At 44.0% G+C, this 23,887-nt stretch overlaps 2 protein-coding genes across 2 annotated transcripts; both read right to left on the reverse strand.

Annotated features, from left to right (window-relative positions):
- Positions 1–4,408, reverse strand: LOC306740177 (uncharacterized protein; the record flags this gene model as incomplete). Its single annotated transcript, XM_079222282.1, has 11 exons — positions 1–466; positions 586–744; positions 1,292–1,360; positions 2,231–2,267; positions 2,526–2,592; positions 2,686–2,722; positions 2,971–2,999; positions 3,673–3,759; positions 3,865–4,002; positions 4,096–4,198; positions 4,355–4,408. 11 exons carry the CDS (start codon positions 4,406–4,408, stop codon positions 350–352), a joined length of 897 nt encoding a protein of 298 aa, XP_079078408.1. The 3' UTR covers positions 1–349.
- Positions 4,409–10,075: 5,667 nt separating this feature from the next.
- plat (plasminogen activator, tissue) lies at positions 10,076–18,044 on the reverse strand. Its single transcript, XM_079221839.1, has 15 exons — positions 17,946–18,044; positions 16,661–16,742; positions 16,215–16,257; positions 15,834–15,968; positions 15,092–15,202; positions 13,763–13,937; positions 13,294–13,385; positions 13,033–13,207; positions 12,844–12,929; positions 12,699–12,764; positions 12,391–12,595; positions 12,166–12,302; positions 11,818–11,958; positions 11,532–11,680; positions 10,076–11,436 (listed from the first exon to the last, which is right to left on the reverse strand). Exons 2-15 carry the CDS (start codon positions 16,715–16,717, stop codon positions 11,269–11,271), a joined length of 1,740 nt encoding a protein of 579 aa, XP_079077965.1. The 5' UTR covers positions 16,718–16,742; positions 17,946–18,044; the 3' UTR covers positions 10,076–11,268.
- Positions 18,045–23,887: the final 5,843 nt, after the last annotated feature.

Consider the following 23,887-nt stretch of genomic DNA (forward strand, 5'->3'; position numbering starts at 1 on the left):
GCTTCACCAGACATGACAAAAAATACAGCATCTTTTTCCTTCTTTTCCTTCTCCACAGTTTTGCAACATTTTGCAGTCGTTGCAATAAAACGACGAGGAAACGGGAACACCTCTGAGCTTTAACTTCAAGCCCTCGTCACCAGCTGGAGTTTATGACATTTAATCTCTGTTTCGGGGCATTAGAAGTTTGCGTTGTCTATTTTCAATTTTTATAAAGAACACAAGACTTTAGCAGATGTTGGAGCAGTTAGAGTAGCAATTGCGGTTTTGTGACACTTTGGTAGACCCGCATCAAACTTTTAAACTGTGCTATTATCCTCATGAAACGCAAATAAATGCATCTTAGTTGTTAAGGGCGTGTGGGATACGTCAGATATGTGGTCTGCTTGGCCTGGCTCTGGCTGTCGATCAGAAACAACTTGTTATTCTTGTGGTGGGAAATCATCTCGTCGAGGTTGCCGAAAACCTGGAAGAAAGAGGATGAAAGTGAGGTCATTGAAGAAAGAAAAGCATGAAATTGTCCCAGAATCCCCCTCTCTTCCTGTCCCTCTCTTTGTCTTAATACTGCCTCCCCCACCCACCAACCTCTTCGTTCTTCTTGCCCTCTTTTCCGAGGGAGTAACCTCGGGCCTCCCCCAGGAAGCGGATGGGTATGTTGTACACCTTGTGCTGGTAGAGCACGGCGAGGGTGTACGGATGGCGGATGCCCTGCCCTGAGCTGTGTCGTATGAGAAAGGCGCCGTCCTGCAAAAAAAAGGAGGATAAAAAAAAAGGAGATTAAATGTTTTGAAGAGAACGACGGCCAAAAGAGAGTACACGGAAGTGGATGGGTGGATTAAGGATTTAGCGGAAAGTAAAAACATGATTTATTATACAAAGTAAGTGGAAGCGCTTTAACACTGCATGACATCATTCACACACTGATGGGAGGAGCAACCATGCAAGGTGCCACATCAGGATTATCTAACATTCATACACCGTAGGCACACAGCCTACGGGAGCAATTAAGGGCTAAGTGTCTTGCTCAAGGACACATCGACACGGGCTAGCGGAGCTGGGCATCGAACCGCCGATCCTCTGATTGAAGGACGACCCTGCTCACCACCACTCAGCCACAGTCCCCATAAGTAAGCGTCTGATTCGGGTTTGCCTTCTATTTGAGTGCCAGCAAACCACACGCACACAAACACTCGGCAAATGTCCCCGTTGGCTGTTGCTCGGTTGAATTATAAGGACCCGATTGGCCGATTAATATTTCCTTGAAATGAAACAGAACCGTCGACTGGCTCACCTTGTTGAGCCTCAGCAAGAGATCCTCGGCCGTCTTCCTGTTGCAGGTCCCACCAAACCACTCTTTGCCCTGAAATAGGACACAGATACATCAACAAACAGTCCTCTTGTACTACTTTTTTTTTGGGTTGCAGATTGACGGCATACCTCGATCCCGCTTTGTTTGGGCGCCTTTATACCACCAGAAGAGGAGGCTTAAAAAAAAGATAGAAAGCCCACCATGTGAACTGTGCAATGTTTTGGATTACTTTGAATGCAGAATCCCAGCAGAGACCAAGTGATCACAGATTACAAGAAATGTGAGTTTACCAACAATCTTAGTTTCTGCCGCCACAGGAGGATTGAGAAGGCTGGAATCCAGACAAAAACAAACACGCACAAAAAGCTAATGTTACACACTGAATTTAATGCGGATGTATTTGCAGAATGTCGCGGTTTTGAACAATTTTTGATTAATGTTTCGTCCATCTAACAAACCTGTGTTTCGCTTTCTTCAGGTTGGAAAGCAGAGGTGGCTTCCCGCCGGGAGTCGGTGGGACGGGTTTGGCGGGACACACGACAGGAAATATGAAGGGAAACGTGACGCGTCTCGCCTCGACTGAAGGCGCTACAGAGACGAGATGTGCACCGTCATGCTCAGAATAATTTATGTTGGATACATGTGAGTGTGTGCTGATATTTGACCCGCTTTAGCGAGGTTGGTCTTTACCCGTTTTTAACTCGTTCAAGCAAGCCAAGTTGGAATTCTGAAAGGGAAAGGAGGGACATAAAAACACACCATAACACGTCTGAGTTTTATCTTCCTTTACGTAGCGAATGGTGAGAATGAAAACCTCCATTTCGAATGCAGGCCTTTATCGTGACGGTCTTACTTTGAATGAGAACTCAGAGCTTTGCATGAGGAAACAATATTGCACAGAGATGAATTAGACACACTCACAGACTGAGGTTTGGGAACCGGCGACCTCATCCTGCAGCTATTGGGAGAGGGAGAGAGAGAGTGTTCAGTTTCGTTAGGTGTTTAGTGCAAGGGAACTGTTCAACGCCACTAAAACCGCTGCCACATTTGCATTTTGCTGCAAAAGAAACCCGCAGCATCGCTAATTGTGCGATGTCTCATGGAGCATGAACCGAAACAGACTAGATTGTGTCACTAGTGCACATCGCCATGCTCTGGTTTTATTGGCGGGTTTGCCGGCTGCTGCTTTGGACCCAGATTGAGAGAGAGAACTCACACGAGCATGGGCGAAGGTAAGGGGCAGGTTTTGGGAGACGGAGGCATCCTGATCGGCGGGGAGCAAGCTGGGGAGAAAACGGGGACAAGGAAGTTTTTGGTCTGATCGTGCAAACTTTAAAGTGCAGAGTTGGTGCTTGTGAAGTGAGACGCAAACATACCAGCTGCGGGTTCCACATACACGTCATCACTGTCCTCCTGGAATGCAAAATGGCACACGCGTAAGACACGCGCCAGGGAGCAAAGCTATTATAGTTTAATTCATGCTTTTCGCAACGATTGGCTCGTTCGCAGCTGCGCGGCTGGAAACATCCAATCATATTCACGCGTGCATGGCCCTTACAACCCGTCATACTCCAATTATGCCGTCACAGCGAGGCCCTTTGTGGTCTCCTCCCATGCGTTGTGTTATGCTTTAGGTATTGCTGATGTGTATCTTATCTCACCTGTTTTTCATTTGGATCCAGATACAAATCTGAAACACAGAAAGAAAGAAAAATGACTGGCGGTGTTGCTGTGGTATCATACAAGCCTCCAAGCTTTTCTCAATGCGTCTACAGTATTTCAAAATGAAAGGGAAGGGGTTAGACAGGGGAGGCATTTAAAGCAATGCAAAGAAGATAATACCAGAGACTAAAACAACACGTGTGATATTATGATAACTGGCAGGACTGCTGGTTTAGTGTTTACTTCTAGTGTAGATTTGGTATATTAAGTTTCAACCAGAGAGTATGGAGATATTCTTCTGCTGACAAAGTCCCTTGTCTTTTAACTTTGAGTTATTCTTGGCAACATTTTCTGGCCGATCGGTTTGCCAATGAAGTTGGTGTCACTCGAGCTGCAGCTCACTGGCAGACCTGCAGGTGGCACGCTCCTCCTTCTTCTTTCTATTCCTTCCACCCAAACTGCTGTTGCTGCCGGAAACATTGAACACATTGTTCTGTGACTGTTTTTCCTGCGAATGCAAAGTCTTTCATGGAGCGACTGTATTTCTGCAAAATGGCACATGGCTAATAAAACCAAATACGTGGTTGCCACATCACCTCATTAATACATTGATGTTCCTCTCGGTCACCAGTCATTTACGGGCTGATGAGTTACTTCTATGAAAGGCCTATTTGTGTGTTTGGTAGAAGTGATGACTGCACCTTCCCCTTCCGCAATCTTTGGAACAGGAGGTGGAGGGGGCATCTTCGTCTTTCTCCCGGGTTTCTCCTTCCGGTTGATCTCAGGTGCTGAAGAAATGGGTCAGAGAGGCGATGCGAGGTATGGGTTGTGCAGTGGACAGACATAAATGCACCGTTGGTGTGGCAGCGAATTAATAGAGAAGGATCGCTCACCTTTCTTGGTCTTGGGATCAGAGCGCAAATCTTTAGCACGTTGTTGGGGTTTCTGGGTGACGGACAGTTTTCCAGAACCCGGAGCTGTTACCAAGGGTTTGCTCGGCCTCTGTGGAGGCGTGGGATTGGGCGACGTCTCTGCAAAACAAGCAGGATTGAGGGACATCATTTTAGGTGAAAAGGGTGCCTGAGGAGTCTGTGTTCAGTGTCTGCAGTAATGACTCTTGTTACCTAGATAGACATTCTCCTCCACCTCACTCTGTGGGACCGTCGGAGTGTGGCGCTCACAGGGAGGCACTTCATATGTGTCACCATCGACCTCGTCTCCATCATCCTGCCGTATAGAAAATATAAAGCGTGACTATTTCACCACGACAAAAAAAAAAGAAGGGATATGTGGTAACAATGGCATTAAAATACGATAAAGATGTTGACAAACGTCGCATTTAGCAACTTTAATAAGTCAAGAATTTGTTGTCTTTCTACTTACAAACTCCTCTTGTGGCCATTCAAACTTTGCATTCTCATCTGGGGAGGAATACATTGATAATTGATGATAATGTATAAGGGAACAAAGACGGGAGGAATGGGAACGTTGCCCCTTCAGGTGGGGTTGAGTCTCACCTGTCCTCCTGGGTGGAGCTGGAGGTCCAGTGTGTCTGGTGGAAAGAGGAGCTGTGAGAAGCTTTCATGCATAAAACATTCCCAGCAGCACTAATGGGGTTTCGCTCATGGACACGGTACTTACAGGTTCTTCTGTTTTCCAGAGAAGCTCTGAGAAACACAGAAACCTCAGGTGAGTATCGGCAGAGATTTAAAGCAGACAAAATAAACCCAACTGCTCGCCAGGCTGGTAATCATTTACTTTACTGAACTTATATCGACCTCATCATCAGGCATGAGGCAGTGGCTGCTTTTTTGGGGATAGACAATAGAGCTTTATTCAGTGCACCAGGTGAAATCACCTCCTGGGTAACATATAAGTCCAAAATGTGTCTGTTAGTTGTACAAAAGTGTAGCTTTAATCTCAGGGTGGGTGTAAAGAGTGCTGGAATACATATTAAATGGTTAAATATATTATTGTATATGCACACAGGGTGTGGTTATGTACAGTATATGCAGTGCAGCCTGGTTGGGATTTTCTTGACATTAAAATAACATAGAAGGGCTTCTTCCATGAAGAAGTTCGTCATCATCATCAGAATTGAATATACAAAATAATATTTTATAAATCATACTCAAGTGACTAAAGCTGTTTAGGAATTTGTTTTACAAAAGTATGATGATCGTTCTATTCCACCTCAATTCTGAAGGAAATTTACTTTTAATTTAGGTTCTGGTTACTTTGCAGATTATGATTAATATGTTTAATTCAACAAAACAATAAACACATACATGATTATGTATATTTGCAGGTTATGGATCATTAATATACCTTTATTAGTCCCGCTTTGTTGCCTTATTCTCAACTGTTATGTCTGTTTTTGTGGAAGTAGATTGAGAGCATTGTATGTGCAAACACTGCTAATGAAGCTGATTGTGATTCTGACTTTATTTACCCCCTTGGAGAAATTCACAAGCTATCCAGCAGTCCGTAAACTGGTAGCAATCAGCCCCACAGTTATCAGCTGCCACATCAGAGTAATGCAAAGTAATAACATGGCTGCTTCAATATCTTATTCTTAAATGAGGCGTTCTGCCATAGCCTACTTTTATTTTTGGCACTTTATTTTGACACTCATACTTTCACTGAAGCAAAACATTGAATGCATAACTTGTACGTAACATAGTATTTCTACGCTGTAGTATTGCTGCTTTTACTAAAGAAAGAGAGAAACAAAGAGGAGACAGAGCTTGGTTGAGTCCCGTTAAATTGACAAAAACAGTAGCAGTACCAGCACCTCGGTAAATTAGCCCGAATGTTGGTGCTTGTTTGTGTGTTTGCATAGCAGTTAGCTGCCAAGCTAACGGGATTAAAGAAGCCAGCCGCTCAGTTACAGGCTGCTATTAGTGGTAGTAGCGGTGTGTTTGCATAGCAGTTAGCTGCCAAGCTAACGGGATTAAAGAAGCTAGCCGCTCAGTTACAGGCTGCTATTAGATGTAGTAGCAGTGTGTTTTAGTTAGCTTGTGTAACTAGCGGATAAGTGAAGGGACGGATGTGCTTAGACCCGGTGCTGGAGTCAAGGTTGGACAGACGGTGACCAGGAAAGCAGTGTGGGTCTATCTATCGGACTGCAAACCGTTTCTCCAGAACCGACGCTGAGCTGTGAGTTGGACATTTTGTGGGTTTTTTTGGCCGCACTGCTCCCAGGCCTCCACTTTTTTTCTTGTTTCTGTATTTCTGTCCATTTGTGTGTGTGTTTGAGGGGCTACTGCCGGGGTTGGAGCTTAGTTAAGTAACTTTGTCGATGTACGTTTTTGCGATAAGTCAAAAAAAGCAGTAAGACATTTTGCCAAAGGACCCTGAAAAGAATTTAGTTGGGCTTGGTTATATTTTGGTTTCAGTTTCCCAGCAATTAATTGATTTTCTCATTTTAATAGAGGTCGTTCATTATGTCCAAGGGCAAGGATCCTAGAGCCACACAGCTGCAAACATAGGCTGGTAACTGATGCAGAAGTACAAAAACTTCCTTGCCAAAAATGTGCAGAAAACTAAAATTGATTTAAAACTCAATTCAACTCAACATTATAATCGCCTGCAGGATTCTGTAAAACTCGGAGAGGGCGAAGCGAATCACGAAGTAGAGTGCGCCCCTATATTCAGTCATTGAGCTCTAACATTTATCTTGATGCTACACGTCCAATGTGTTTCATTTTCCTGTTGGTTCTCTTTGCAATGCTTAGAAATGACGTAGAGTGTTGGGGTGCCATGTTTGTTTATGTACTTCTGGTAAATGTTAAACACGCTAGGGGTTCAGTATTCTCACTGTAGCTTATTTAATTTTTGTGAACCGTGTCCTCATGTAATGTATCTCTGACTTTTGGTTGCCGTTACAGTTAATTCACAATCAGTGTGTGTTTTTTCTAAGTAGAGTTTTGTGAACACGGACGTGGCTGAGTGGGCGTCGACAAACACACTCGTCATGCAAAATCAGGAAGTGGCGAGACGGTATCTCTTTTTTTTCCCAGAGTGCCGGGCAACCGTAGAGGAAGTGTTGCTGTAAGGTAAGTTGTCAAAGAATGACAGAGTGTGAAATGTCACAGTCACAGTTGCTGTGCTGTTGATGAGCGAGGAGCAGGTGATGAAAACGGTCCCAAGAGAACTTCGCTATACTTTTCTGATATTTACAACCTTCCCAAAATGGAAGGAATTCCCAAAATATCTGCATTTTTAAAGCCGGATCAAGTTACAGCGACAGTGTTCTGCTTCGCCTACTGATGCAAAGGAGGAGGATGGATTTTGTTCACACTGTCACAGACTGGATCTCAGCTCCGTTTTTTTATGTTGGTGTTTGAGAAAATCCCCCAACCGCAGAAAATTTTATCCGCATGAGGTGTTGACACTGCAGGAAGAGAGTTAAGAGCGTGTGTTATCATAAAGCTCGACCCGAGAAAACCTCTGGAGATAGATATCACTTATAGTCAAACACAGTGATATCCGTCTTAACACACAGGCGAGAAAAACTATGTGAACATGAATGTGAAACCCTACAGCAATGCGGAGAAAATCAAATAGGATGTTTTTGATCAAATATCTCTATTGACATTCTGATAATATTATGGGGTTGATCATTGGTGCTTTCACAAAATATAATAATAATAATAAAGAGTTTTGAAAAAAAAATCACAATAAGAGATCAAAGGGTGCAGCGACACCACTGAAATAATGTGTGTATGAGATTTCCAATTCATTTGAATTTGGTACATTTCAGGGTTGAAGAAAATACAAAAAACTGGTCGGAAAAACTTCACCTGCACGAGTGTCAACTGTGATTCAATTGGGGGACAAAATGTGGACAACACACAATTAATGTACGGGGCAGTTCAGCAAAGAACAAACATAAAAGAAAGGAGAACACATTTGGTTGACCTTCATTCGATAGTAAAGCACTAATGCTGTCGCCTGTAGTTGTGTTAGTTTAGCCGCCATCATATCTTTCCTGAGAGAAATACTGAAATAAAAGCAACTACTTTTTACAGTTGATGAAACTCTGCCATCGACAACACCTGCTCACTTCCTTTTGCACTCCACCCAAAGTTATCAGAACGTAAACTCAACTAAAGTATGACAAAAACAAAACAGTACTTTACCATTGTCATGGTTTGGGGTCCAGTCTCTCAGCTGGAGTCACGAGGAAATGTCTTCGTTTCGGCTGCAGACGGTTTGGAAGAATGAAAGTGAGCGAGACCGGAGGGAATGTGAAGAGCAGCTCTAGCTGATCTCGTTTGCATTTCCTACCTGTGACCGCCTCACCTGCTGCCGCACGGTCTGGATTTAAATGAGCTGCAGCCACTGCACCGCTCAAACACGGCTCCTCGCTTCAAGCTGCTAATGACCATATAACTGAGTTTTACATCATTTGCTGCGACTGGCAAACAACGTCTCATTTGTAATCCATTTGAAATCAGAAGGGGGAATTACCATTAACTTTTGACACACACACACACATGCTATCAATCAAGCTAAGCTAAGTAATTAGAGGAGCAATATACTGCATTCAGAGCATTTATATAGCAGCAAACAGCTGTTAGCTATGTAAAGATGCAGTAATGTCTACATGAGCAAAGAAGGAAGTCACTCTCCTTCTGTGAGTTCTTATCTGATCTCATCTGTGCTGTGTTGACATAATGGTTCTCTTGGTGCATGTTAGAGCTGTCATATAGTGGTTACAGCTGATAAGGCCGCCCCTGGCTGCAGCGATTGTCACCCACTCACAGGTTTTACCCCGAAGCTGAAGGCTGTTAGCTCTTACAGCACGTTTGCCATGGTTTGCACTGTTAGCGCTGTTAGCGCTGTTAGGTATGCGTCGCCAGGTCAGGCGCCAACATGCTCCCAATCTGGTGTTGTGCACCTTTTTAAGTAGGAAGACAGACATATATTAGGCTTATGTTACATTTGGTTGTTGGTATTTGAAACTTGGCTCCTCCTCTACAACTCATTGAGAGAGAGAGAGAGAAAGAGAGAGAGAGAGAGGTGGTCGAGTGAGCTATTGAGTGAATGAAGAGAGGGAGAAGTGTTAGTGAGAACAAAACAGGGAATCAGAATAATAAAATGTTGTATTCTGATTGTGTTTGTTACGTGCTAACGCACTACTATACACAGCCACATGTACTCAAACAGTTGCATCAACACCTCTCTAAAACATTTGAACCTTCATGAAGGGAGACTTTATTGCAGCACTATTTTATTTGATGCCATTATTTTTAGCCAGGTGTGGTGCAACGAAGTGTAGATTTTATCTAACAACAACAGATCTTTTTGGCAATAATGCACCTTAATGTTCATCGCTGAGTTAGTGGTGAATAAATCGGTGTGGTATTATTTTACGTACAAACCAACCAGAAAGTTTGGAGGAAAACGTAAACTGTAATTTATATTTTATACTCGTAATGCTTTTGTTTGAATGCATTGTTTACGTTTTTTTTATTTGTTTCTGTTTTTATCTGTTTATTTGATGGCCAATTATTTCTTACGTTCTGGTAAATATTCATTATTAGAATTGGATCACTGTAATTTCCATGTTTAATAGATGAATACATTTAACGTTGGCATTTAACAATGAACACTTCTTTCAAATTAGTGAAAAAAAATACATTTTCTGAAAAAGTGATCGGTACAGGCAAACGCCCATGAAGTCATCTACAAAACATTGAGAGATAACCTCAGACACACCGGTCATTAGTTGTACATGCACTAAAAAGACGGAAAAGTTAGAAAGATTCAATGTTATTTGACTCTATGCACACTTGTGCAAAAAATATCTTCTCTGATTTATTGATGTTGCAGCAATGGTTCACAAATGTATTTTTTTTAATAATAATGACTCAACTGATACCAAAACAATATTGTTATTGTTAAGTTTTAACATGTTGTCACGATCCAGGAATGAGCATGAGGAAATTAATTTGACTCAGAGGCTGATAAACTGAGACCTTTTCCTTTCCACCGCAGTGACCTTTGTCATGACATAAGTAATTTAGCAGTAATTGATCAAATATGATGCAATCCCACAGGTCAAAAAGCACAGAAGATAAAAAGATTTAGTCCAAATATTATTTATTGACAAAAGGAGTATGTTGCCATGTGGTTATATTGACAGACAATAAATTACCAAACTACAAACTAGAAAAGTAGTTTCTCCATTAGAAAATAAAATACACATAAATATTAACTTAGTAAAAAAAACACATCTAAAACCCAGTCCCAGAACAAAGTGAGTTTGCTCAGGAGATACGTTTTGCAGTCAATAAGCAGTTTTAATGTAGAACAGAAAAGAACAGCCCCAAGTCATTTGCAATATAAAAAGTAATATTCAGACAATATACATGTTATATACATGCTGGGCTCAACCCAGGTGTCTGGTGGAGAAGTGCTCTGGAAATCTCCTTTAAAAACAATTTGCAGGATAAAGGAACAGGGGTGAGTGTCTCAGAGCTTCCACCTGTCCAAATATAATCCCACGGCAAGCCAGCGGGGAGCTAAAGGAGCTCAAACGGCAACAGACGAGCACAATCTGAACCAGCAGATACGTTCTGTGTGCTGTGGAACCCCTAAAGCCCCAATGAGAGCGAGTGCAGAACATTTATAATTGAGGCAACGTAACCTCACATCTAGAAGACACAATCTTTGCACAAAACTTTAAAAAAAAAGACTACAATCCTATGCGACTCACTGTGGTGTGCAAACTAATTGCCTGTGTTGAGCGGAGTGTGCTTTAGGATTAGAAGCACTAACCTGAAGTCTATCACGTGTGATTTATTTGCATAAACCGGCACAAAGCCAGCCAGAAAGAGCAGAAGAATATATATATTCCCTATTTTTCCTGTCAGGCTGTGAGGTCCACTACCTCCATTTTTGGCGGGCGAAATATTTAGGAAAACACGCGAAGACGCTGCTTGCGTGAATAGACAAAAAAAAGTGTTAGTTCGATCAAGATGGACCAGAACGAGAAAGAGTCTGTTTCTTTTTTGTCCACATGTATTTTGTCACATAAGAACCAGAACACTTGAGCACGCGGAGAAGGAGAACTCATGATTGAGCTCCTTGCGCCTGTGTTGGAGCGGTCCTGCTAGGTTTGAAACCTCCATCAGTTTAGATTTAGATCAACAGATAAACAACAGAATCAAGATTTCCGTGGATCCCTCTTGTGTATCTTCACAATGATCAACATGTCTGCATTTGCTGCTTTGCACACTTATGTGTATGCTCATCCATCAGCATCGTCTTTGCAGGCTCTCTTCCCTTTAGACGAGGTTTGCCTTGATTTTGCTGTTGATCCAGTCGATGTAATGGGTGACGCGGGTGTAGACCCCAGGCTTATCCTTCTGGCCGCACCCGTCGCCCCAGCTGATCACACCCATCAGAGTCATCTTGTCATTGTTCCGACAGACAAGCGGGCCACCGGAGTCTCCCTGTGGAGAAGCAAAATGGAGAGAGAATAAATAAATATGTAAATAAGCATTTCGATTTAATGAGGAGGTGAAGCTAAAAAATGAGGTGTTCTCACCTTGCAGGCGTCATCCAGGCCTCGGGTGTCACCTGCGCACAGCATGTTGGAGGTGACTGGCCGTTGGGATAGCACCTCTGGGACGCAGCGCTCTTTGGGCCACAGGCGGACGTAACCTCGCTTAACTCGCTCGGAGAACTCTGCAGAAACTGAGATAGTGTTCAAGTTAGAGTCTCCTATCCCCAAAAAACTAATGGTTAAAGGTTTGATAGAAAGGCTCACACTGCCCTCTGTTGGTCAGTCAAGAGAGAGAGAGAGAGAGAGAGAGTGCCGGATGTTTACTTACATTCAGAGTCTTTTCCGTAGCCCGAAATCTCACACTCGGTCCAGTCGGGCAGCACCAGCCCACGTTCAGGCAGACACGCAGGAAGAACCTCTGGAGAGTTCACGGCACAGATGCCAATGTCCGTCTTCAGCTTCAAGAGAGCTGCAAGTGGAAAGTGACCAGAGGGAAAGTCAGGGTAATGCATTGGGGAAAGTGAGGGACGGATTTTTAGTGTTTTAGCATTTGCTGCCCACCTAAGGTTCCACATCATCACAGGACACGGTAACTAAAGTGTCTCGGTCAATTATCATCATCATAGCATGAAAAAAACCTGCAAAAAAGTAACCGTCTCTCGAAACGTTCACTCACCAATGTCATTGTCAAACGTTTCGTTGTTGAATTTCTCGTGATTCCAGTACTTCTCGACCTTGAAAATCTGCTCGCTGCTGGAATTCTGCTTCCGGAACGTTCGCCCCAAAATCACCTCCAGTTTTTCAGCTTTATCGCTGATGACAAAAAGAGAAAGACAATGAATACGTCTGTATGTTGCATGGCAAACATGTTGAATCGTGTGTGTGTGTGCATCATTCCTACTTGTCCTCGAAGCAATGTGCAGCGGACAGCACCCAACAGGAGTCAATGAGGACTCCTCCGCATCGGTGGAAGTGTTTTCGGTGCCGCGGCTGGTAAACGTTGATGGCCGCCTGCCACGGCTGCTCCGTGATGTCGCTCTGTCTGCCCCCGAACATGCGGAACGCCGGGCGATTCAGGGTGTTGTCTAAGCGCTGGCCACACGTTGCTACGGACCGGGGAAAAGGTTTGCAGGATGATGATTAAATGCCCGCGAGATTACCACAGAAGGAATGGAATGATTTTCATTGGATGCGGAAAAAAAGTCTTACCTCCGTGATTGTTGTTCGTGGTCGGGGCACGTGGGCCGAGAGTGCTGATGACGGATGGACGCCTCCCTAAAAAGACCATTATTTTAGTTACTAAACTAAATCTTCCATGTTTTAGCATTGCTGCAAAATGAATAAAGGAACTCACAGCATTTAGGTATGTCACACAGCTCCCAGGTCAGCTGCATGCTCTTGTAGGTGTGACACCACGGACCTGTGTCACCGTCTGGGTTCCTATTCGATAAAGGAAGAAGAAAAGCAATGAAAAACCTGAGTCTTTCCAATCCCTCCCAATGCAACGGGAACCTGTGGCAATGGACGGTGCTGGCGGGTCTACCTGCAGAAGCTGTGGCTGCCCAGCCCCTGCTCCAATGCGTCAGACTTCCAAGCAGTGTTGAGCTTGTGCTTGACAGCAGGGGAGTCCCACGGGATGCAGCGAGAGCCGCTCTTCGTGACAGACGTCGTGCCTCGGTATGACCCACCGGAGCCCTTCACACATTCTTGGTTCTTATCTAACGCAGAGAAACCAAGTGTTAAAAGCAATCCAGTTGTTTGATTGGTACTATTTCTGCTTCGCTTTTCATTGGTAAAGCCGTACCTTCTGGACATTTGGGCGCGGAACACAACTCCCAGACGATCTGATTGTTTTTATAGATGTAGCACCAAGGAGTGATGTCGTTGTCAGGGTTCCTGAGGGGAAGATGGGGAAGAAAGGCAAGGACAATGAGCATGAATGAAGTGAAACGGCATGTCCTAAACTCGGATCCTCCACTCGGACGACCTGTTTCAGTCGCTGTCCTCTGCCTCTCTGACCCAGTAAACGTTGCTTCTATCTGCGAGTCTTTTAGTAAACGGTATATTAGTTTGTGCCTTTCAAAGATGGCCATAATGCCACAAACTGACCTAACGGATACAGTGGCAAATGTATCACTCCTCCAGTATTGACGAAATCTGACCACTATGTTTTGGAGGATCACATTTCCCACCTTGATTTAAATCGCACGGTCACAATGAATACTTGCGGTTTCCTTTCTGGCACGAAACAGATCAAAGTGGTCACGGCGTACCTGCAGAAGTTGTGATTGCCCAGTCCGAGGCTGCTGGCGTCCACTTTCCTGGCGGTGAACCTCTTTCCCCTCAGAGACGTGGAGTTCCAGTTGATGCACTCCGCTCTGGAGCGGCTGCTGCTCCATGTGCCGCGGTACCCGGCACCCTGGCCCACGAAGCATCTCTCATTGGAGTCTGTTGGGGAAAGGCACAGAGTTCAACTGGATATAATTCACATTGTGAGACTTCCAAAGTTTAGTCAAGTTAATTGTAACCTGATGTTATGGAGTAGTCCAAACCTATTGATCTTTCTAGCAAAATTGGTTGATGTCAGAATTCTTTGGTTGACATGAATGCACATGTACATGGTTGACCTTTGAGAGTGAAAACCCTGAAGCATTTTATTTCATGCCCTGTGATGCACTGTAGGCCACATTCAACCTCCATTTAACATTCCATAGTGTATACAATAATCAATATAGATCAAAAGATAGTCATAAATGTCAATGCTTTATTGTATCAAATCATTTTTGAGAAAAACTGTCCATATTTAATCAACTATTTAAAGGTGCATGATATGAGATTGGGAGCATTTAAATTGCCTCTAATTGGCTCTGGGCGCCGCAGCCCCTGGATTCTAATTTACTGAGACTGATTTATTTATTCTGACCCAATAAAGCATGTTTATTGGATACTGGAAACATTTTGGACAAATTATGAAAACATTGTTATTTCTTATATAAAAAAAAATAAACTCCCAACTTGTGTCCTAATAGCGCTTGTATAGTATTTTCTCCCCAATTAGTGGTTTGAAACGATGACCAAACATAAACTATGATGATGGCATCAGAGTTATTGAGTCTGGCCAATCGTAACTCAATACTCTTTGGCTGAAATCACTTGGCTGTGACCATGTGGGGTTTGCATAATGATCCCACTGAGAGGGTGGGGCGGCTCTCCGAAGACCTCAAACAGTCACCCGCAGAAACAAAAACATTCGTATCCCAGAATGTCTCTCCATGGTTTCCGATTCTTCCCTCCAAACCACGGGCCCGTGACACCTCCTGTGTGAGTCACGCGGGCGGACTGTGACCTTATCTGAAAGTCATCGGCGAGTGCGTAGATCGCTGTGATCAGCGTCACCGGTCCACCCCGTCATGGACACGACTGGGTTCGTCGGTGTTTTGAAGTAAGACGGGCAGAGAAAGATCTGGGGTGTACGTTTTGAAACCCCGAACTATATATTTGTGGATTTGGACCAGACAAAACGAGACACTGCCTCTCCCATGAAGCAAGTCTGATCAAATAACCGTGAGAGGAGCTGGTTGAGGAGTTTGTTGAGCACTTACTGATCTCGCACTGAGCCCCGCTGAAGCCTGGGGGACACTGGCAAATGTAGTCCGACGTGTACACGGCCTCCTTGCAGGTTCCTCCGTTGTAGCACTGAGACACGTAGCAGTCTGGAAGGGCAGACAGAGAGCCGGGTTAGTCAGGCAGACGTCATCCAGTGCTTCAGAACACAACCCTAATTATATCATCACACGTATGGCCGATACAGAAAATTACATTCGTGGGTTCGGCTTCGTTCGTGCGTGGCTCATGCCGACTCTCAACCATCTCCTTTGCTTCCAGAGGGGTTTCTTTCTAGAGCAGAACTGGGTTTTTTTCATTTATTATTTCAGCATTTCCTACGAATTTCCTGGGAATAACAGCACCCCATGAGCTCCCATCCATGAGCTCACAGACGGTGCAGCTTTGCCAGCTGAAAAATGTGGTTGTAATTTGTCTGAGGGCGGGGAATTCGTCAATGGGGGTGAAAGTGGCTCGTCTGGCAAGAGTATTTCAAACAATCTCAGACTAAACTACACCTACTGGAAAACACAGGAAACCCAACGGCTCTTCATTTGGACGCACTGGAATAACCAGGGACAAAACCGAGAGATAATAATCATCCGAGGCTGTAACAGCAAGTTAGAGGTATAGCTTGATGGACCACAGAGAGGTCAGTAAGGGCAGGAAAGCACACACACACACACACACACACACACACACAAATTGGATTAGAAAGAGACAAAAAAAAGTCACACTCACTGATGACGGGCACAACATGACAACGCTCTCGTCCTCTCAACGCACAACGGCAATACTCCACACGCGGTCCCCTCCATCGCAGCCAGGTCTCCCCATAACTACGCACCGCTGACGTCTCGCCATCCACACAATGTACTGAGAAGACACAAACAGTGAGTACACAGCCAACCGAACGGAAATCATTGTTAGACAAACACACAAGGTGAGGAACACAAACACATGAATGGTACGAATATGATGGATATGATAGTGGTGGTGGTGTTAAAAGGAAAGACAAACAGAAGTGTGATGGGGGCTCACGGGAGGTGTCAAAGGAGGGTGAAGACTTCGTGACATGAATAATCAAAAGCGTCCGTCTGGCCGGCTGCCTGTCGGGCTCACCTCGGTAAAAACGAGTCCCTCTCTTGGAGCGGAGCAGCTCCACCTGCAACGGAGAAGGCCCGCGGTTAAACGGAGCAGCGGTGAAATGGGAACTGGTTGCATGGCATTGGTTTTCCGACCCAGGCAGCCAATGACAAAACAAATAAATAGGAACTTGCCGAGACTTGAAATTTGCTTCACAAGCTGCTTTTAACTTTTAAAAGCATACAGTGTTCCTGTACTGGGCTCCAATACCCAAAATGTGAGAGTTAGCTGCAGGACAACAGTGAGCTTATGAGCCTTACTGTCTCGGCAGCGCTTTAAAACCAAGCCACAAATGCAATCAAATGTATATCAATACATACTAAATGTTTTCTCATGTGGGCTGTAAACCACACACATTAGATTGTATTAAGGTAAAGCCTTTGTGGTACATGGGGCTGAGGTGATGAGGATGTGGGACTTACATTGTCCGCTAGGCAGCAGCAGAGAGCAGACAGGAGCAATAACAGTGTTCTGGCCATGGCTTCTCAAGTGGTCTTCAGTTTGCTGGAGGTAGAATACAAATACATATCAGAAACAACTGACGGAAGATTGGGCAAGATTCAAGCACTGATACCTAGAGAGGATGTGTGTGTGACCTCGTAGTCTGGATGCTGTTGTATATGTGTGTACTTCTAAATCCTTTTGTCACTTGTCCTTTGTTGTAATGCTGAGCCAACAATTGCAGGAAAACTATCGACATGGGTCACCTTCCTTCCTCCAGCTCTACGCCTGAGGCGATCACTGGAGAGGAAAGGGTGGGGGGCGCTCTTGCGGGACACTGGGGGTCCTTTAGAGGTTCTTGAAGTTGTGTTGACTTCTTGACCAAGACAGGAAGTCTTAACGGCCCGTCCAGTCTGATGGGACAACTTTTATTATGATAATTAATCTACAACTTCCCCACAAGGAATAATCAGACAGCAGGTCATCTTCACTTCACGCTAAAAATGTGACTTTCTGCACCCTGCTGACAGCATTCCTTCTCTAACAGAGCAAAGCAGCAGCTGTGGGTGACTCAGGACAACAAAAAAAAGAAAAAAGGAAGAAACCAGAAGGGGAAGCCCCCCAGCGAGAAAGAGCAACGAAACTTACAATTCCCTTTTTATACTCCTGGATAAGGAAGTCTGATAACAAACCTGTTCCTCTTCTCTATTTTTAAAAGCAGTCATATTGTGCAGAAAAGAGGTGCAGAGATGAGCGCCTGTCGCTCCAGAGTTAAGTGTGAGTAAACGTGAGTCACCAAAGAAGGAGGAGGGAGGGAAAATGGGACAGGAGGAGAAAAAAAAAAGTTGCACACAATGAGGGCTTAAAAGCAGAGATGACCTCAATATACAAAAAAATGATTGACTTTATAAGAGACTTCTTCTACAGACACTGGCATGCAAAGACAACCATGTGCATACATGCTCAACGTCAGCTGGTTCTCCACTGACTCACCTCCTGTGGTTGACTCTGCTAATAGAGAACAGGGGCTGTGTTGAGATCTATCAGTAAAACAGCCACGCTGGCAACCACACACACACACACACACACACACACACACACACACACACACACACATCCACTAAGGGTTCAGGAACGTGGAGCTAATCGACAACCCCACACACACAAAGATGTACTTCTCATTGTTCAACGGAGCAAAAGCTCGCTCTCAGGATTTGACTTGTAAAACACAAACACACACACACACACACACACACACACACTCACCGTTAAGAGGTCCCTCGAAAGCCGCCCTCGCCTCACACAAATAAACCACTTTTAAACCCCCTCCCCTGAACGAGCCTCACTGGCAGGGCGACGACAACACAGCCGTTTTGTTTCCTTTGTGCAGCCGCCCACCTCCTCTCTCCGGCCCTGTCAGCTAAAAACACATGTTTCCTGCTACAACAGCGCGACCACAGGAGGCGGGGGGCCCTTGGAGTTCGGAAACGTGCAAACATATCAACACACGCACGAAAGCACACATCAACATGCCACTCGGCAGATATGGAGATGTACCCCACCCTGTTTTTTTTTTTTTTTTAAGTCTGCGGTATCTGAGGCCGCCATCCACATTGCTCCTCTTACAATCCCACAATGCAATTAGCCCGAGTTTTATGATTGTGAGCAGACATGAAAACACAAAATACACACGACAACGCCTCATTAAACTGTGGCCTCTCTTTTAATTTATGTAGTATAAAGTGGAACTAACTTCTTAGAGGTGATCAGTTGTAGGACTTTCTATATAATCTCTTACGCGTTTCACCATTAGATGTATTGACCATGTTCTTTTTCAGGACAGTTGAGCTTTGTGGAAATGAGGAAATAGTTGATGTGAATTTGTGTTTATTAAAATTGAAGATGACTCATTAGAGCGCTTGGTCTATTTCTAACTGGGGTTACAACGGCCTCACAACCAGATAAAAGAAGAAAAAAACTAAAATTCTAGTTTTAATCAAGTCAAATTTATGACTGCATGGATTAATGTCCCGCTGGCATTGATGGGGTTAAAGCATTTGTCAGTTAAGCGTTGAAACATGTATGCAGCCCGAGGAGAGCGCAGTTCCACTGAGGCCAAATATGAATGGAAGAAATTAAAACGTCTTTGGAGTTAGCAGCAGCCAGACTGTGAGTCAGCAGCAGCTTCACGAGACCCACCACTTCAATCGAGCAAAAGCATGCAGCGTACGATAAGACACACACACACACACACACAAACACAAACAGCTGAAAGTTTATGTTCTCGCGCCGAAGTCATTCATTTCCTATTCGTGTATTCTACGAAGCCGGTCTGAAGCGCTGACATCTTAGCGGTGAATCTGCCCCCGGAAACATTAGCGAGGATGTGCAATGATGAGGCCGTGAAGTTCGGAGGTGAGACATTCTCGTCTTCCAGTAACGACAAAAAAAAGAAGTTTTTGGCATGCATAGTTGCGTCTTCCTGTGAAGTTCAAGTTTAGGGTTCACCGCACACTTTAAAAAGGCACCTCTGAGGTTTTTCTGTTCCTCTCTTCTATGCAAAATGTCAAAAAGACAAACTGACACTTCAAACAGCTCTTAGAGCAGAGGAAACACCCTCGCAGTGAGCATTGTAGCTCTTTTACGGCCTTATTTCCTTTGGTGCTGAAGTTCGTTTCCTCACAATACTTCCTTGAGAGCTCAACATCTCTTGGGATCTGATTGTGAAAACTGTTCTCTTTTCAAAGCAGGCTGCAGAACCCCACAACACGCCTTTAAAACTCGCTGGACCTGCTGGGAACACTGTAAACCGTCATCTATAGCATCGGTTTAGGTGTTGTTCCTCCAGCTGAGAGGTTTGTGCGTTCGCTGATGATGACTTATGGCATGCAGTGAGTCTGTAAGCTGCTTAGCAGGAGTTATACATTCTTTACTCTCGGGGGGTTTCAGCTAAGCTTCGGTTAACCAGCTGCAATCCGTCTCGGAAAAACAAAAAAGTCCCCACGAACAGAGGGCCGCATTGTTGGCCTGACTGCCTCCCTCTGCGCACAAAGAACTTGAACTGCTTATCAGACGGAGAACACAGAGCCGCAAAGCCAAAAGAGGCAGGTAGAGAGAGCAGGTGTTGACGTTAGAACATGACAGGATATGAAAGGATGGAGAGAGGGAGAGGGGGGTAAATACAAAGAGGAAGAAGAGGGAGATGAAGTCAGAAAGACAGTGAGTCGCCCCCTGAGTCACCCCAGCTTCCAGGACCGCACAGACGGAGGCATTGATGGGACTTAGACCCCAGACCATTGGATGAAAGATGCAGTTCAGAAGGAATTTTTTTGTTTTGTTCGAGTGAAACTTGGCTTAGTTGCAGCTCAGCATTGATTTCAATATCATCCGTCAGACCGATTGTTCTCACAGTCTGATTTCATCCTCCCGCTGAGCTTAGCTGTGCAACTTCAGATCCCTGTGAGTCACACAAACACCAGAGCGAGGCATAAACGCAGCCGACCACAGTGCCGGGAAAAAAAGCAGATAGTGGAAATACAGACTCTACTTTCTCTCAACATTAACGGCCAGCAAAAGAGTATCTGTGCGATGAGTATTAGCGATGACGGATTCCTGGCAGTGGGATGGGTGTGGGATCCAACCAATTAGCCTGATAAGAGCCTGCATGTCAGTGATACTCTGCATGTTTTGGCCCAGAGTTATAGTACACACACACACACACACACACACACACACACACACGCACGCACACACACACACATGTAGTGAGATGAATCACAGGATTGCAATATGTTCCTCGATAACAGACACACACCGAGTCCAGCAGCAGGGACACAAAATCACCGCATTCCTGTAACATTTGTAACATTTTGCGTTGCGTAGCAATTTTTTGTGATGAGCGAGTGTAATGCGGTGAGGTAATGCACTCGGCGGGTTCAAACAGGTGGATGAGGATGGAGAGAGAGAGAGAGAGAGAGAGAGGGGTAAATAGAGAGTTGCTGATGTCAGAGGGAGAAAAGCGTTGGGATGCTAAATGAGCGAGCGAGCACAAAGTAATCCAAAATCCCAGTTTCCCCTCCCGACACCGGCCCATGACCACATGAATGTCACAATAATTCCAATAAATGAATCAGTTATTAATTACACTGAGTTACAGGTTGCACACAGGAAGCATTGGTGTTTAACACTCCCCACTGGATTTCATGAGATATTATTTAATTGCATGAAATAAGGTGGGAGAACTGTGTGCGATTCAACTGTGATATACTGAATACAATATAATATATATTATCCAGACTAAAATTGTTTTTATCCACTTACAAAATACTGTTTAAAATATCTTGATTCCTTTCATCAAATGTTATATATATTTCCTTGTGACAGGTCAAATAACATGCATGCAAAAAAATGTCTGAGGTATCATCATCTCAGTCTGTGAACCTCCACAGCCTCACGATAATAATGGAGCTGCAATGGCTTTCAGCAGAAAAACAGCCCGTTGCACGAGCGCTCTGTGGATCATCCGTAGTATAAAGATAAGAATTTAAAAAAAAAGGAAGCTCTTACCAAATTAAAAGTCTCCCGGGTCGCTGACTTCTCCTCGGTGTGTCCGCAGCGGGATTCGATCTCGCACTGATCTGCTGGCCTCACGCTCCTCTCAGTTTTTATCGGAGCGCTCCGGTTCTGTCGGAGCGCGAAAAAGGGGAGGGCTCAGCGGGGAATCGAGGCTGTCCGACCGGCCGGATGACGATGATGCAGCCCGCTGGGCGGACCGGCCCAAAAGTTCCCCCCAAGGAGGCGCAACATCGCTGGGAAAATCACTCACTTTGCTGGACAAGATCTACTGGTATTTTATCAGGAAGCCTTTAAAAGGGCAAGCTAATTAAAAACCTTCAGGAAATTCACATTCATCAACAGACAGTATTTATATAAGTTATTTATTTTATTTATATTTAGTCTTTTAAAGATATTACAACAGCTCAGCAATCAACATCTGTGAATAATATATAATTATAGTATTGTATTTAATCAAATTAAATTTAAGTGATTTATATATAAATATATGTTGTTCTTAGTGTTTATTGTATTTACTTTACTCTATATTATATTCTTTGTTTGTGAAAAACACATGTGTTGATAGTGTTATAATAAGATAAGATACATGTTATCGATCCCACAGGTGAAATGTTTTATATATGAGTAAAAAGGACGTACACAAGATAATATAAGATAAAATAATCCTTTACTAGTCCAGCAGTGAGGAAATTGCAGGATTACAGCAGTAAGAAGAAAAAATAACAGTAACAGTAATAAAAAACGGTCAAGAAGAAGAATACAGTAGCAATTTTAAATGAAATATCCAGACGGAATAAAAAGTATATAAAAGTAAATGTATTTATTTTACACCAGATGAGTGCAATCAAAGTGTCCAAAGTGATTAAAACAGACGCATATTATAGATAAGAGATGGTAACCTCATAAAATTAGAAAACAACATCATGATTATTTGATCCTGCATCGCATTCTCAAACTACTCCACAGCTACCAGAGCTTTTAAAACTGACTCTGACGAGTCCGCAGTGACGTAGAAACTGATCTGCGGTCTGTGATGGGCTGTGGGTGACACTGTGTGTGTCTGTGTCTGTCCAGGTTAACCACCGGGCACCAGCAGTCATTTGTCACAACCACAACGCCTCTTTTCTTAATACCCACAGAGATTATATTTGCATTGGGTACTTCACGTTCACTGTTTTTTTTTGGTCTGCATTAAATAGCTGAGAACATGGCTTGCGGATGTAATGGGCGGTGGTTGTTGGTTTTGGCGCCTGTCTTCTTTGTTTCCATCTGTGTTAGATTAGAGTGCACCCCCTGCTTCTTGATGAGGAGATTCACACACACATTCACACAAATGTATTTCAAAATCTGTTGCAGAAAAAGTTATTCGCTATCAAATCCATTAAACACAACTGACCATATGCTGCAAGCCCTTGTGTTGAATGATTTAAGAAGTACTCCAATTATCCCTTTTTTTACTGCCCACTACTTATGCAATGATTGGTAATTAACGGCATTTCATAAACTTGACAAACCCCTGTTTTAAACACTTTTGTTTGCCATCTTGATATGCGGGGGAATGTTTTCACAATTCCTCCGACTCAGACTCTCCAGATGCGTAGACATTGTGTCACGTATAATGAATGTAAACGCATCCGTCCTGGTGGAGTTTCTCAGAGTTCTCTATCTAACGGGACAGAAGAAGGACACACATACAGGCCTAAAGGCTCTATCACACACACACACACACACACACAAACACACACACACACACATGCGCGCGAGTCCCGGTGATCTACACACTGTAATATCCCAGTACTTTTTTTTAATGCTAAGCTACGCTAACCATGACAGTGGTATTGATCGAGCTCTCAGGCAGGAAAGCAAAATAAGCGTCTTTGGCAAAAATGTAAAACTATTACTTTAGCATATATAATTGTGTATTCGCTAGCACGTTAGCCCCATGGCTAGTGGCTGGCTTTGGTTAACAGTTCGCACACGTCAACAATCACAAATTGGCGATGATGCTCCAGCAAGGGAATTTTGGGGACTAGGACGATACATCTACATGTGGACCTTTGCGGCTGAAAATGACCGTCATTGGCGAGATAAAAACATGAAATTTCGTGAAAAATAAACACTTGTGAGGGTAGTTGAGGGCAACATCTGCACCGTCACCACAGGCTAGGTTTGCATGACTAACAAAGCTAAACAAGACAACAACGGCCTTTCATTATGAGTTCCATTTGACATCTCTGCGCTCAAGGGGAAAAGATCAGGAAGCAGCACCGTGGTTGTTGCTTTTTTTCTCAGTATAAACAGGAAAGACATTTTTTCTTCTTTTTTTTTGCAAACATTAACAATCTGATAAAGTGCGTCTCACACGCCCACAGACCACGTCAGAGGCACACGGGTATATACGTAAACATGAAACCCGTGGGTTGAGTCAGAGCGAGCGATCGGTTTTCACCTGCAGTACATCCAAGAATAACAGGTGAGGCAATAAAAACACATCACCGCTGTGCTCTGGAAATTCTGAAGTGCACCCTCTCTAAGTTCAACACCCGTCAGATCGTCAATGAGGACATGAGGAGTTAGAGAATTCATTTCTCATAATTACGACTATCTATGTCATAATTTCGACTTTCTATCTC

Source organism: Taurulus bubalis (assembly GCF_910589615.1).
Source record: "Taurulus bubalis genome assembly, chromosome: 8".
NCBI classification, from domain to species: domain Eukaryota; kingdom Metazoa; phylum Chordata; class Actinopteri; order Perciformes; family Cottidae; genus Taurulus; species Taurulus bubalis.

Coding starts and splice junctions, on each gene's coding strand:
- plat (XM_079221839.1), bottom strand. CDS start 16,717: ATGGCCAGAACACTGTTATTGCTCCTGTCTGCTCTCTGCTGCTGCCTA. Junction 12,596..12,698: donor CACGAACAACAATCACGGAG/GTAAGACTTTTT, acceptor CCCGGTCCGTAG/CAACGTGTGGCCAGCGCTTA. Junction 12,303..12,390: donor GCACATTGCTTCGAGGACAA/GTAGGAATGATG, acceptor TTTTGTCATCAG/CGATAAAGCTGAAAAACTGG.